Genomic DNA, 13,460 nt, shown 5'->3' on the forward strand with positions numbered 1-13,460 from the left:
GGACCTTAAACCAGCCCTCAGATGCAGGTAAAACTCCCTGACCTGGCCAGGAATTGAACCCGGGCCGGTAGGAGGCAATCACTCCACCCCTTCACTGTGGGGCCGGCTAGAAAAATAACCAATTTATGATATTCATAACTGCTGTCTTGTCCAGGAAATCTTTATTAAATAGCAAAATAAATCTTTTTGAACATTCTTTTTTATTGAACTTCTAAACTACATACAGTAAAATGTCACTGTAGTGAATGCCAGTAAGTTGATGTACTTAATTTAATAATGTTGTCCAGAACTCATATTAAAAACCAAATTACAAGAACTTTTTTCTACAGTATATCTCCTACAAGATTTTATGGATTTTAAGTAGGCCCTACTACACTTTCATTTTTATTAATCATTTCTCAACATTTGTGACTCATTCTTCCTCTTGATGTTTAAGATGCAACATTTTCTTAAATTATTTTTACAGGGAGTATAATCCAAGACTTCGTAGCGGAGTGTCGAGGAATAGGAGCGCAGGGAAGCGGAGACAGCAAGCACAGTCCCTGCTGATGTAACCATCTCAAAGAAGAGGCATGATGATTATGCCTATAGAAACTAAACGAAATGGAACTCACTAGTTATATACATGCTCAGGACAAATTAATTAATTAAATAAGTAAATGAAAATTAATTTCGGATCCACTTACTGTCATGAACGCTATTCATTAGCTAATTGCAGAATTGTATTCTTGCAATGAAATTGATAAGCAGTATGTTATGGACTGAATGAGACCAGTAAGATTGTAACTGTAATCATTTTGTTGCATTACGTGCTGACGAGTGTGAAATACCAGGTTCCTGAGCTACTCTCCGAAGCGACTTATGTGGACCGATTTATCAATCTTGCCCGTATATCTTCTATCCTCTCCTGTGCGAAAGCTATTCTCCTTCCCTCTTTCTTTCTTACTAGTTACGGAACTAGTACTGTGCCACATGATAACGAGTTTTGCACAGAACAGTTTGATGGTACTGACGAACCGTGAAACTGTCTATGTAATTTTTGAAGGCACCTTTTAAACTGGTTTCTTCTTCTTGTACAAAAAACACTAGACCAAAAATAGTCTCTGTGCTGTTGTGTACTTGACCATTGTGATAGTACCGAGCTCGATAGCTGCAGTCGCTTAAGTGTGGCCAGTATCCAGTAATCGGGAGATAGTGGGTTCGAGCCCCAGTGTCGGCAGCCGTGAAGATGGTTTTCTATGGTTTCCCATTTTCACACCAGGCAAATACCGGGGCTGTACCTTAATTAAGGCCACGGCCACTTCCTTCTACATTCTAGGCCTTTCCTATCCCTTCGTCGCCATAAGACCTATCTGTGTCGGTGAAACGTAAAGCAAATGGCATTGTGGTAGTAATCTTATAACACACCTTAATAAAAAGTCCTCTAGTTACTAGCGAACTGAGCGAAAGAGCTAAGCATCTGCTGCATCAGCTGTCAACACTTCTTATCAGGCCAAGCTTGACACAAGCCATATGGCGTTGGTTTTGGGATTCCCACGGCCTGTGACCAGAAGTGCAAAAGAATGTAAGATTAATGATGTAATATTCAGTTATTTTACATGTTATCCTATTGTATAATCTAATGCAATTGAAGATGGCCAAAATAGGCAGAAACCAGTCTTGATCACTAATTTTGTAATGTTTTTGCAATTTTAAATTTAAAATAAAATATCATTGTCTATACGGAACCACAATGAAATTTACGACACGCTTATTTGCCACAATGTAGTGATTTTTTCTGAATTGGTATATAGTACACATACATATTTCTGTATTTTTTAACTAGAAATATTTATTTCTTTATTAATCTCGTCTCTTTAACCTCCTATGTATTATTTCTACCGTTTCTTTCTCTGTTGCTTAAACTTACTTCTGTCTTCATGTACATCTTGATTCTATTCCATATTCTTTCCTTCTTTCTTTCTTTCTTTCTTTCTTTCTTTCTTTCTTTCCTTCTTTCTTTCTTCGATTGTATTTGACTCTATCTTTCATTTTATATTACTGTCCACTGTCTTTCATTCTTTCTTTCATTCTCCTACACATGGACATGAAAACACAAAACTTTAGATCTGTAGTAAATGCAGCAACATCAATTCCTGCTAAGAACATAATAGTACCTTGTGAGCCATGAGTTTTTATTACATAAAATAAACTTCATTATAAAGCCCGTATTGTCGTAAGTATACATTGAAGGTTGAGTCAAATGTTCCACCTTTACAATACCAAGATTCTGTATTAACTAATTATTTACATAAATTTTTAAATATATCGGGACATGTTTCGTCTAACTTGTAGACATCATCAGCCATAAAAACCTTTGAGAGAAAGCTACAATGACAAGGACAAAATATATTTAAAAATTTATGTAAATAATTAGTTAATAAAGAATCTTGGTATTGTAAAGGTGGAACATTTGACTCAACCTTCAACGTATTCAAAGCCATGAGTTGATAAATGAGAGTATCATTTCAGAGAGATTTATTAAAGAAATAAATCATCCGTCTTCCAGTGAGGGTGACCATTCAGATCCTGAATACAGTCTGGTTACAATTTCAGTGGAGTTTAAAAACATCAAGAAGTGGAAATTCAAATGGAAGGAAGAAGAGGCCGTGGATGACCACAATTGAGATCCAACGCAGTATTAGAGAAAGAAACCTGGACTGGGACACAGTGTTGGAGGAGGAGTGGTGGAAAGACCAAAGAAGGTGGAGAGGAACCGTCCCGTATCTGGCTACAGCTGGATAATGGGAAATGATTATGATGATGATAAATGCTGTTATTATCTTATTTTTCCCAGGGTTAGTGGAGGAGGAATGTTAATCACATTCTCAGGTTTAGATGGAAATGAATGATTTGTAGAGAGTCCCTCAGTATCTTCATTACTATTTTTTCTATTTCGCAGAATGGAACTTTCAAATTTTGTAGTAAGGTCGATGTCTGACTAGGGAGGGTGCCTCTTGCTCCGAATAACAGGCCTCTGACAATCCACCGATCGGTAGGTATTTTACACTTTGCTGACAAGTAACGCAAGCATGGAACATGTGATAGTACATGTATCACACCCTTGCACTGTATTCAGAAGTAAGAGATATTATTGGCATTATTCGTAATATTATTATTTCATTTGTATATTTATTCTTAATTTTTTAGCTGGAAGGTCTTTGTGATATGAGTCATTTGTTTTATACAAGTGAATAGGAAAACAGTGCTATTTACAACTTAGAAAGTTTCTGTGTGTCATGTGGAATGGCCCAGAGTCCGATGACTTGGCCTTGTTATTATCTTGGGACTCGGGAAAGGTTCAGGGTGTGGAACTCGGAAAGTTTCTGTGAGTCATGTGGAATGGCCCAGAGTCCGATGACTTGGCCGTGTAGTTATTGTTTTGGGACTCAGAAGAGGTTCAGGGCGTGGTCTTGGTATGGCAGAGGATCTTCCACTTGTGATTGGATGAGCAGGATCAATCTAGACATATCATGAGAGAGTAGAGATAAGCTAAGGTTTATATAGGCATTGGAGAAAATGGCGGACTTGACTTAAAACAGTGGAAGAGAGGAGATGTAACCTTTGTGGAATATGTTGGCCCTAAAACTTTGGTGGAGAGGACTTGCCTTAAAACTTTTGTGGAACATGGTTGACGTGAAATTTTATGGAATGTAATGTGTGGCACTGACCTTCAAACTGTGGAGTGCTTAGGCACTTGGTATTTTATCATTTGTGGCGGCTTGGTGTCTTGTATGTTGGTGAGAGCTATGGGGTACTGTATTTCAGGCATTCCACAATTTGTAGTCTGAAACAATAAGCGTGTCTTGCTTGAGTGAAAGTATCTTTAAACCAAGTGTTACAATCAGTGAACAGTATTATAAAGGTACTGTATCAGTGTAATATAACAAGTGCCAATATGAGAATACGAGGGGCGTTTGAAAAGTCCGTGCAAAAATAAAAACTACTTACGTGTTTGGGGTAAACCTTTTTTATTTTTCGACATAGTCTCCTTTTAGGCTTATATACTTTGTCCAACGATGTTCTAGTTTGTTGATCCCTTCCGAATAATAGGATTTGTCCAAGTCTGCAAAATATCCATTAGTGTTTGCAATCACCTCCTCGTTTGAATAAAATCTTTGTCCCGCCAGCCATTTCTTCAAATTGGGGAGAGATAGTAGTCCAAGGGAGCCAAGTCTGGAGAATAGGGGGGATGTGAAACGAGTTGGAATCCTATTTCCATTAATTTTGTGACCACAACTGCTGAGGTGTGTGCTGGTGCGTTGTTGTGATGGAAAAGGACTTTCTTGTGGGCCAGTCGCGATCGTTTTTCTTGCAGCTCGGTTTTCAAACGGTCCAGTAACGATGAATAATATGCCCCTGTAATAGTTTTACCCTTTTCCAGATAGTCGATGAGGATTATCCCTTGCGAATCTCAAAAGATAGTCGCCATAACCTTTCCGGCCGAAGGAACGGTCTTCGCCTTTCTTGGTGCAGATTCCCCCTTAGTAACCCATTGTTTAGAATATTGTTTGGTCTCTGGAGTATAGTAATGTATCCATGTTTCATCCACAGTGACGAAACGACGCTTAAAGTCCTCCGGATTCTTCTGGAACAGCTGCAAACCATCCTTGCAACACTTCACACAATTCCGTTTTTGGTCAAGCGTGAGCAATCGCGGCACCCATCTTACGGATAGCTTTCTCATGTCCAAATGTCTATGCAAAATATTATGTACCCGTTCAGCTGAGATGCCCACAGCACTAGCAATCTCACGCACCTTAACTCTTCTGTCATCCATCACCATATCATGGATTTGATCAATGATTTCTGGATTCATAACCTCCACAGGCCGTCCAGAACGTTCAGCGTCACTTGTGTCCATATGGCCAGTCTGAAAATTTTGAAACCACTTATAAACTGTTCTAATCGAAGGTGCAGAGTCACCATAATGTTTATCAAGCTTCTCTTTATTCTCCTGAAGCGTTTTGCCTTTCATAATGTTTAATCACCACACGAAATCTTTTTCTTCCATTTCTTGAAAATCACTCGACTTCCTTGATTCACACGAATGCTACTAACTAAACATGTCCTCGATACGCGCCGGTGGTGCCATCTCTCGGACTTTGCACAGTCTTTTCAAACCACCTTCGTATGCAAGTTGTCACAGAGACAGTGAAGGGTATTTATCTACATATATATAAATGCTTTGCAATGAATGTTCATCAGGCTGACTGCAAATGGTAGCTCGGTCCTTACTTTTGGTTTCTCACTTTTGTTGCTGTTGGATAATTGTGTAAATATAGAGTCTTCTAGCAGTATTTTGTGAGTATTTGATGTATATTTTGGTGTGTTGACGAGGTGCTCATGCACGGATTTTATTCAAAATATAGTTGGTTATTTTAGAATTAGTGGAGTTATTGATGAACCTAGGTGCAGTTCCTACCTATTTAGTCGTTTTCAGAAGGTTAGGTAAGACCTGGGGCAGATGTACCAGTATGCAGTTTTATGTACGCCCTGGGAGAGAGAGAGAATTATCATGCGTTATTAAAATTTTAGGGATCCATTCTGATGAACTCTGGCAACCATACTACAGACATTTCGATGAATTATTTTTATTAATTTATTGTATTTTAATTGTTAGTAATTTATTTCAGTTATTTATTCATATATATATATATTTACAAATATTACGAACATAAATAGCTTGCTTTTCTAGGTGCACATCCCGAGCCTGATTTGAGTCTCTTTCAAAGTGAATGGTGGGATCTAAGACCATTGCTTTACTGTCTTTTCTATTGATGGCTATGATGTCAGTCCTCCGATTAGAGTCATTGATAGAGATGCAGTGAATCTCCTCGTGCACCTCCCATCCATGCTGTCTCATGGATTGAGCATTCAACATTCTTACATGGTGGTGGCGTTGGTTGCGCTATTAGCTCAGTTTCCGACAGAATCCCAGCACGTGTCCAAGGGTTTCTGTTTCGTTGCAGCCATTTTGGTGGCAACGGGTTGTGCTGAATGACCTACCGGGAACCGTTCTGACTGCGGTGAGGTTGCTTGACATCTTCACTATGTTTATGTATTCAGAAGGGGACAGAGGTGATTTATGAGTCATCCATGAGTTTGCTTTCGGGCAGTCTGAATATAACACTACTCCCTTTCCTGTATGTGGTAACTAGCACCACGACTGAAGGGATCGATTTCTCATAATTTCACATAGTTTTCTTATATCAACTTTTGGGGGAAGACTTTCTTTTTGTTGTATGTCAAAACTGTGGAGTGCCATATCTTGATTTCAAACCTTTTGTCATTGTTAGAACAGTTGTAGTTATGATTAGTTGAGTTTGTCCTCTGAGAACACAGAACAAAGTTTTCCCAAAATATAAAGTTATTGTACAGTTTGTCCCTTCTACATGGCAAAAGCCTTAAAGATGTTGTGTAAATACAGGCATGAAAGCATCAATCTAAATATCAGGTGTGACCTGTTGCGACCCATTGCACGCATAGGGACCCAAAGTCTGCAATGGAAATTTTGCAGCAGAGCTGAACAAAAGTGTTTGCGGCATAAAACTTGCATTTCTGTGTTTTGAATTCTTGCGCTTCCTATGGGTCCTCTTAAGAACTAAGTTACGTAGCAGTTCGAGGCTTTCTCACTCGATGTCATGAAAACTTTATACAATTGGTAAGATAATTAGTGAAAGCTGTAATTGCGTTTTTCTCAAAATACAGTTTTCTTAATAACAACAGTTAATAATTAATATCTTCTGAATTATTTCATCAAGAAGCATGAACTCTTTTTTTAAAATGCTAAGTACAGTATCTTATGTTAATTTTGTAACTACAAAAATGTCAAAAGTAAAAAATCGATATTTTCATGCAATGGGTCACGTATGTTCTAATAAATGTTTACACCAAAATCAAAGATGGATTAATATTTCACTGTTGCCATACTTTTTGACATATGAAGTTTGTCCTTTTTATTTATTTATTTTTTATTGTGATGTTAGTGCAGATCTGTTTCTCTTGCTATCTCTTCTTGGTAACTGATCTGTCGTTGTGTTTATCTTGTATGGTATTCCCTCTTTAGTTCCTACTTTTGCTTTTTAGTCTCCTTTTTTTTTTTTTTTTTGCCCAGTGTGGACCAACTTTTGAGCTTTGATCTACACCCAGTACTCCATATTCTTCTCCTTTCTTCCACCCATGGTGATTGTGTCCGAGTTCTAATCATTTCTGGAAATTCTTGGTATTCATGAATCTTCCCTGTTGCTGCTTCCTGTTCCATGTATTCCTATTTCTTCAAGGTCTTCCTCCACCTCTGTAATTCTCTTGGACTCTAAGAACCTCACTCTATGATTAAGTAACCTTCCTGGATCTATGCTGTAGGTATGTCCAAAGAACTTCTTTTCCTCCCATCTTGAATAATATTTCTTTTCCTTTAGTTTCAGGTTTTAAATATAAAAATTTGGATTAGATTTGATTCTATAATCTTGGATAACATTTTTTTGTTTCCAGACTTCATGCGATTTGGATACTGGAGCTCTCTGCAGGATACCGTTTTGGAACTTCGTTCTCTATTCCAGTTACCTTACATAGCTGTAGAAAATAATCGTGCCAATCCCTTGGCATCAGGAGATGATGAAACTCCATTTTGGGCTTCTCATTCAACTGGAATGGCTGGGAAACTTCGAACCCTTGGTGTTCGACTGTTCTTCTCGGACAATAAAGGTATCAACTTCATCAGAATGTAAACATTTTTATTAATTCTATGAATTTAAATTTGAATTAGTTTGTGACTTATTTGTTTTTTACCTCCAGGTTCTTGATTTTTAATTTTGTTCGTCTTAATCCTTCAAATTCGTATTTAAAGTGAGAGATATACTCTTTTAGCCAAAAGAAAATTAGAAGAGATTTTAAACGAAGCTCTCATTAATCTGATCATAATCAAGAGCAGGCCCAATTTGAACAATTGTGCCATGATTCAGGATATCGTTCTGAGTGAAATATATCTAGTCTTGCTCTTTCCACTAGACTAAGCTTTTTCTTACTCGTCAAGTTTTGTGTTGTTAAGTGTACGTCCCACTGTCGACAGCCCTGAAGATGGTTTTCCATTGTTTCCCATTTTCACACCATGCCATGGCCGCTACCATCCCAATTCTATCGCTTTCCCAACCTTGGATCACTGCAAACCTTCGATGTGTTAGTGTGACATTAAACCACTTGCAGGAAAAAGTGTACATGATATGTGGTTCACCCTGGGTCACACCAAATACTAAACGTGTACAATGTTGAGGTAAAGGGAAACTCAGACATGCCAACTTTCAAATGTGAAAAATCAGGAGAAATTTTGCAGCGAATCGCGACGTATTACGACACATCACTGATGGCAAAACATGTACAAATTCATTATAATTCAATACATTAACAATTCTATTTGCCCATATATATATTTTTTTCATCATTTACATGTGAATACTAAATACTGGACATACCTGAACTGTAGAAACATGTGACTTCTCATCCTTCAACATGGTGATCACTCACATTATGACTAATTGTTGTTCAACACACCAGTAGCTGACTTAGCCCTCTTCAGAAACTCGGAACTAAATTTTTGCTCAAAGCACTTGCCTTGCTGAACTGATTTCAAGGTTAAAAGTTTCTCCAAAGTTTGTTCAGACAGCAAGGATCTGAACTGTGTTTTTGTCTTTGTGACTCTGCTAAAAATCCTTTCACATTCTGCATTGCTATGTGGAATTGATAAAATAGCAAGCATCACCTTAGAGAGTCTGTCATATTTAAGTACACCATCAGCTGATTTCATTTGACCTACCAATGCCCATTGAGCATCAATTCTTCCTTTTGCCAGGTCTGTTTCTTCGAGCTGAAAGTTACAGAACTGGGAGTGCAGAATATCAGTTTCTTTATCCAAATGTTCCGTTTCACTAGTCAAAATGTTCGGACACTTGTTAATGAAAAATCTAAGGCTAGAAAATGATGCCTTACTTATAGCAGAAATATTTGCAACTTCTGCATTAATTAAAACTTCATCTTTGAATGGAAATTTGTGAACCATGTAGTCACACGATGCAGAGAAACACTTTCTAACAGACTTAAAGAATACGCACTTTTCCTCAGACTTCAAGGTGTTCACTAAAACAAACGCAGAGTTCCCTATCATTAAATCGCAATCATCCTTTTGATTTGCTGGAATATGATAATCTACATCAAGCAGAGAGGAGGATCTTTTAATAACGTCTGGTTTCACAAACCTTGCCATCACATTCTTCAATAGTTCCTCCAAAACTGACCTCAATAAGTGGATGTGCGGCATACTTGACTGAAGAGCTACGTTTGGATTCTCAAAGATATCCATAAAACTTGAGAGAAAATGGCAAAAAGATTTATGTAAATTTGATGAAAGGAACATGAAAAGTCGTTCTTCACGTGACAATGCATGGCTCTTAGTGTGATCAGTAGTTTCATTTTTTTTTAGTGAAACTGATGACTGGGTTTTCCTTTTAACTGAGGAGTGAGATGAAATGTTATGACATTCCTTAATGTTTTCAGACAAACAAGACACATCTGTACTTAAACTGCGCTTAGGAATTTTGTAAGTCTTCAAAGTTCCCATCTGAGAATCCTTACTCACAATTTCGCTCCTGAATAATGTAACCAAAGGGTCCCACTGAAGCAAAATCCTATCTAAACACCTTCTTAGGGATAACCATCGAGTAGGCACATGCTTCAGAATTTTCCTGATCTCAGTGTTGTGTAAAGTCTGAAATTCTCTGAACTTTTCTTTCCTCTTTGCACTCCTTTCCAGATAATAAAATATATCAATTATACTTTCATCTACATTTACGGGCAAGCACGCCGCACCCTTCTCGGCAGCAAGATTAATTAGGTGACAAGAGCAGCCTACGATGATTATGTTACTATTTTCCCGCTTCAAACATCCTGCCACACCATTCTTTAATCCTACCATTACAGGAGCATTATCAGCACCAAGAGCTAGGCAGTTTTTTAATGGAATGCAGAATTCCCGAAAAGTTGAGAGCAAAAGATTGGCAATGTTAGCTCCAGTAGCATCCCCTTCTAAATTAGGCACAGAGAGTAGACAACTCTGAATTTCATTGAGTTCAGGCCTAAAAAATGTTACAACAATGGGATATATCTTCAAGTCGCTTTTATTGCTACCATCAGTAGCAACAGAAAATGCATTCACCTGCAAATGTGATACAATTTTCTTCCTTTCTTCCATGCACATTTCTGTAATGATAGCCGCTGTTTTCGTTCTAGCACACCCATATCGTTTAGCGATTTCCGAATCAGGAAACATTTTGCGAAACAAAGGCCCGGCGTGATCGGTACAATTTACAGGCAGGTTATGTTCTACTATAAATGACGTAAATAACGCCTTGGCATTCGTCACAGGATTTACATCTTGGTTTTTACATGAAAAGTTCAGTTTCTGGTTTCTTTCTACACACTGGACACTCTCTTTATGTTTTTTCGTTTGCATATGCTTGAGTATATCGCATTTCCCGCCATGTGCAACTGAAAATTCACACCTACATATAGTACAGAATGTGAACGTTGGTCCCTTTCTGGATTCACTCAAACACGGAAACTCTTCCCTATAAGCACTTTTAAACACTGCATCATATTTCTTTTTTGACATTTTGGCCAAAACAAATATTAAGGCACAACACGAGCACTTCTACGGGTAAAACTACTATGGTGTGCTACTTCTGAGGTTAGGTTACTCCAAAGAGAATGTTACTCGCTTGACTCGCTTGCAAAGAGAATGACTGTATTATAGATCAAAGAGCAGCACATGACTAGCCACCATGCCCCGTACTGCCATCTGGTTTCATTATTAGAACTACTATCGACCAGCCATACTCGGCCATATATCGATAGAACGAGGAAATACGCGGGAGTTTAAAATAATACGAAAATTACGGATATTGCTCTGAAAATCGGGAGATCGGACCCGGCGATCGGGAGATCGGGAGGAACGATGAAAAATCGGGAGTCTTGGCACGTCTGGAAACTTCAACACATTCTTTATTGTCACTTATATCTGCTATTCAGCCTTAGAATTAATTTTGTTTGAAGAAACTAGGAGATATGCAGAGCAATGGGAAATTAAATGAGGAAATCTCTCTTAGCTTATCTATCTTTACAGTCCTAGATATTTAGCACAAAAGCCTAAATTTGTAAATACTGAACCTGTATTTTAATGTCCATATTTGACTGTTATAATTTTAAGAAAGTATAGTCATGAAGTGATGATTAATCGTTCTGTTGATCAAGTCTTCTTTCTATTTAAATACCTTCCTACCAAGCGAGTTGGCTATGCAGTTTGGGTAATGGAGCTATTACTTTGCATTCAGTGGATGGTGGGTTCGAACCCCACCATCGCAGCCCTGAAGATGGTTTTCCATGGTTTCCCATTTTCACACTAGGCAAATGCTTGAGCTGTGCCTTAATTAAGGCAATGGGCATTTCCTTCCCAGTCCTTGCCCTTTCCTGTCCTATCTTTACCAGAAGACCTAACTGAGTCAGTATTATGTTAAAACACTAGCAAAAAAAAAAAAAAAAGCCTTCCATTCATTGAAGAAAGAGAAATAATAATCTTACCACTGTTATGCAGTATTGCATTGTAGGTTGCATGTCAATACATGGAACAGCAGGATAGGGGAGGGTAATTAGGAAAATACAAAAGAACAAAAGAACATGGACGAACTGTACACCTTCATGCCCTGCCATTTTCATTGATTATCACTCGCTTCTTCAATCTCAGTTCTTTCAGAACCGTTTCTTCTCGGACCTGAAAGATTTTCAGTCTTGATTTTGAAATTGGAGAATAAGGAGAAAACCAAGAGAAAGCCTCTTTATATTTTGTCTCTTCCTTTTCTTATGTTTGCTCTTAATAAAGCTGGGAAGTAGAAACAGGTTACTCAGGCACTGAGAAGAGATCTGAATAAAGATTGATTGGAATATAAGTAAGGCTTTTATAAAATAGTTTACTATCATTCGAGGTAATCATGTTAATTATAGGCTAGACTCTTCAGAGAGACATACATACATACATACATACATACATATACATACATTATCATTATAGACTGTTATGCCTTTCTATTTAAAGTTAAGAACTTCATTTTGGTCCGTATTGAATTTAGATTTACACTATAAATTGAGGATAGTTATGTCCACCTTTTCAATACAAAAACAATGTGAGGTCATTAACACATCACATATTTATTACCTTTCAAACATTGGGACCGGTTTCGGCATTATTTGTATGCCATCATCAGCCATAGGAACTTAGTGACAAGGCCTAAGTACAATATTAACATAACTTACAACATACATATATGTATATATAAAAATGAACATATTCTTACAATGACTATTAAAAAAATTTTGGTTTTATGGTGTACACCAAAAATTTTTTAATAGTCATTGTAAGAATATGTTCATTTTTATATATACATATATGTATGTTGTAAGTTATGTTAATATTGTACTTAGGCCTTGTCACTAAGTTCCTATGGCTGATGATGGCATACAAATAATGCCGAAACCGGTCCCAATGTTTGAAAGGTAATAAATATGTGATGTGTTAATGACCTCACATTGTTTTTGTATTGAAAAGGTGGACATAACTATCCTCAATTTATAGTGTTATGCCTTTCAGCGTTCAGTTTGCATGCCTCTATGAATTTACTAAACATCGCCACAATCCTCGATTTGCAACTAGTGTTGTGGCCTCATTAGTTTTATACCTCTTATCTTTAAATCATCAGAAACTGAGTCTAACCACCGTCGTCTTGGTCTACCTCTACTTCTCTTACCCTCCATAACAGAGTCCATTATTATCCTAGGTAACCTATCCTCCTCCATTCGCCTCACATGACCCCACCATCGAAGCCAGTTTATGCGTACAGCTTCATCCATCGAGTTTATTCCTAAACTAGCCTTTATCACCTTATTCCGAGTACCCTCCTGCCACTGTTCCCACCTGTTTGTACCAGCAATCATTCTTGCTACTTTCATGTCTGTTACTTCTAACTTATGAATAAGATATCCTGAGTCCACCCAGCTTTCGCTCCCGTAAAGAAAAGTTGGTCTGAAAACAGACCGATGTAAAGATAGTTTCGTCTGGGAGCTGACTTCCTTCTTACAGAATACTGTTGATCGCGACTGCGAGCTCACTGCATTAGCTTTACGACACCTTGATTCAGTCTCACTTACTATATTACCACCCTGAGAGAACACACAACCTAAATACTTGAAATTATCGACCTGTTCGAGCTTTGTATCACCAATCTGACATTTCAGAGAGAAACCCAAAAAGAAAATTAAGATTTAATTTGAAACTGTGAAGTAGATTTAGAAGGCCTTTAAAAGTAAAGGAAGTATTTTGA

General features: G+C 37.7%; 1 protein-coding gene across 1 annotated transcript in view; it reads left to right on the forward strand.

Annotated features, from left to right (window-relative positions):
- The window catches only part of LOC137500959 (uncharacterized), a 47,191-nt gene that overhangs the window by 4,456 nt on the left and 29,275 nt on the right, over positions 1 to 13,460 (forward strand). Inside the window, exon 3 of the mRNA XM_068227722.1 lies at positions 7,534 to 7,746. Within this exon, the coding sequence (XP_068083823.1) occupies positions 7,534 to 7,746 (213 nt within the window). The remainder of the gene's footprint in view (positions 1 to 7,533; positions 7,747 to 13,460) is intronic.

The sequence above is a fragment of the Anabrus simplex genome, chromosome 5, assembly GCF_040414725.1.
Source record: "Anabrus simplex isolate iqAnaSimp1 chromosome 5, ASM4041472v1, whole genome shotgun sequence".
Lineage (NCBI taxonomy): Eukaryota > Metazoa > Arthropoda > Insecta > Orthoptera > Tettigoniidae > Anabrus > Anabrus simplex.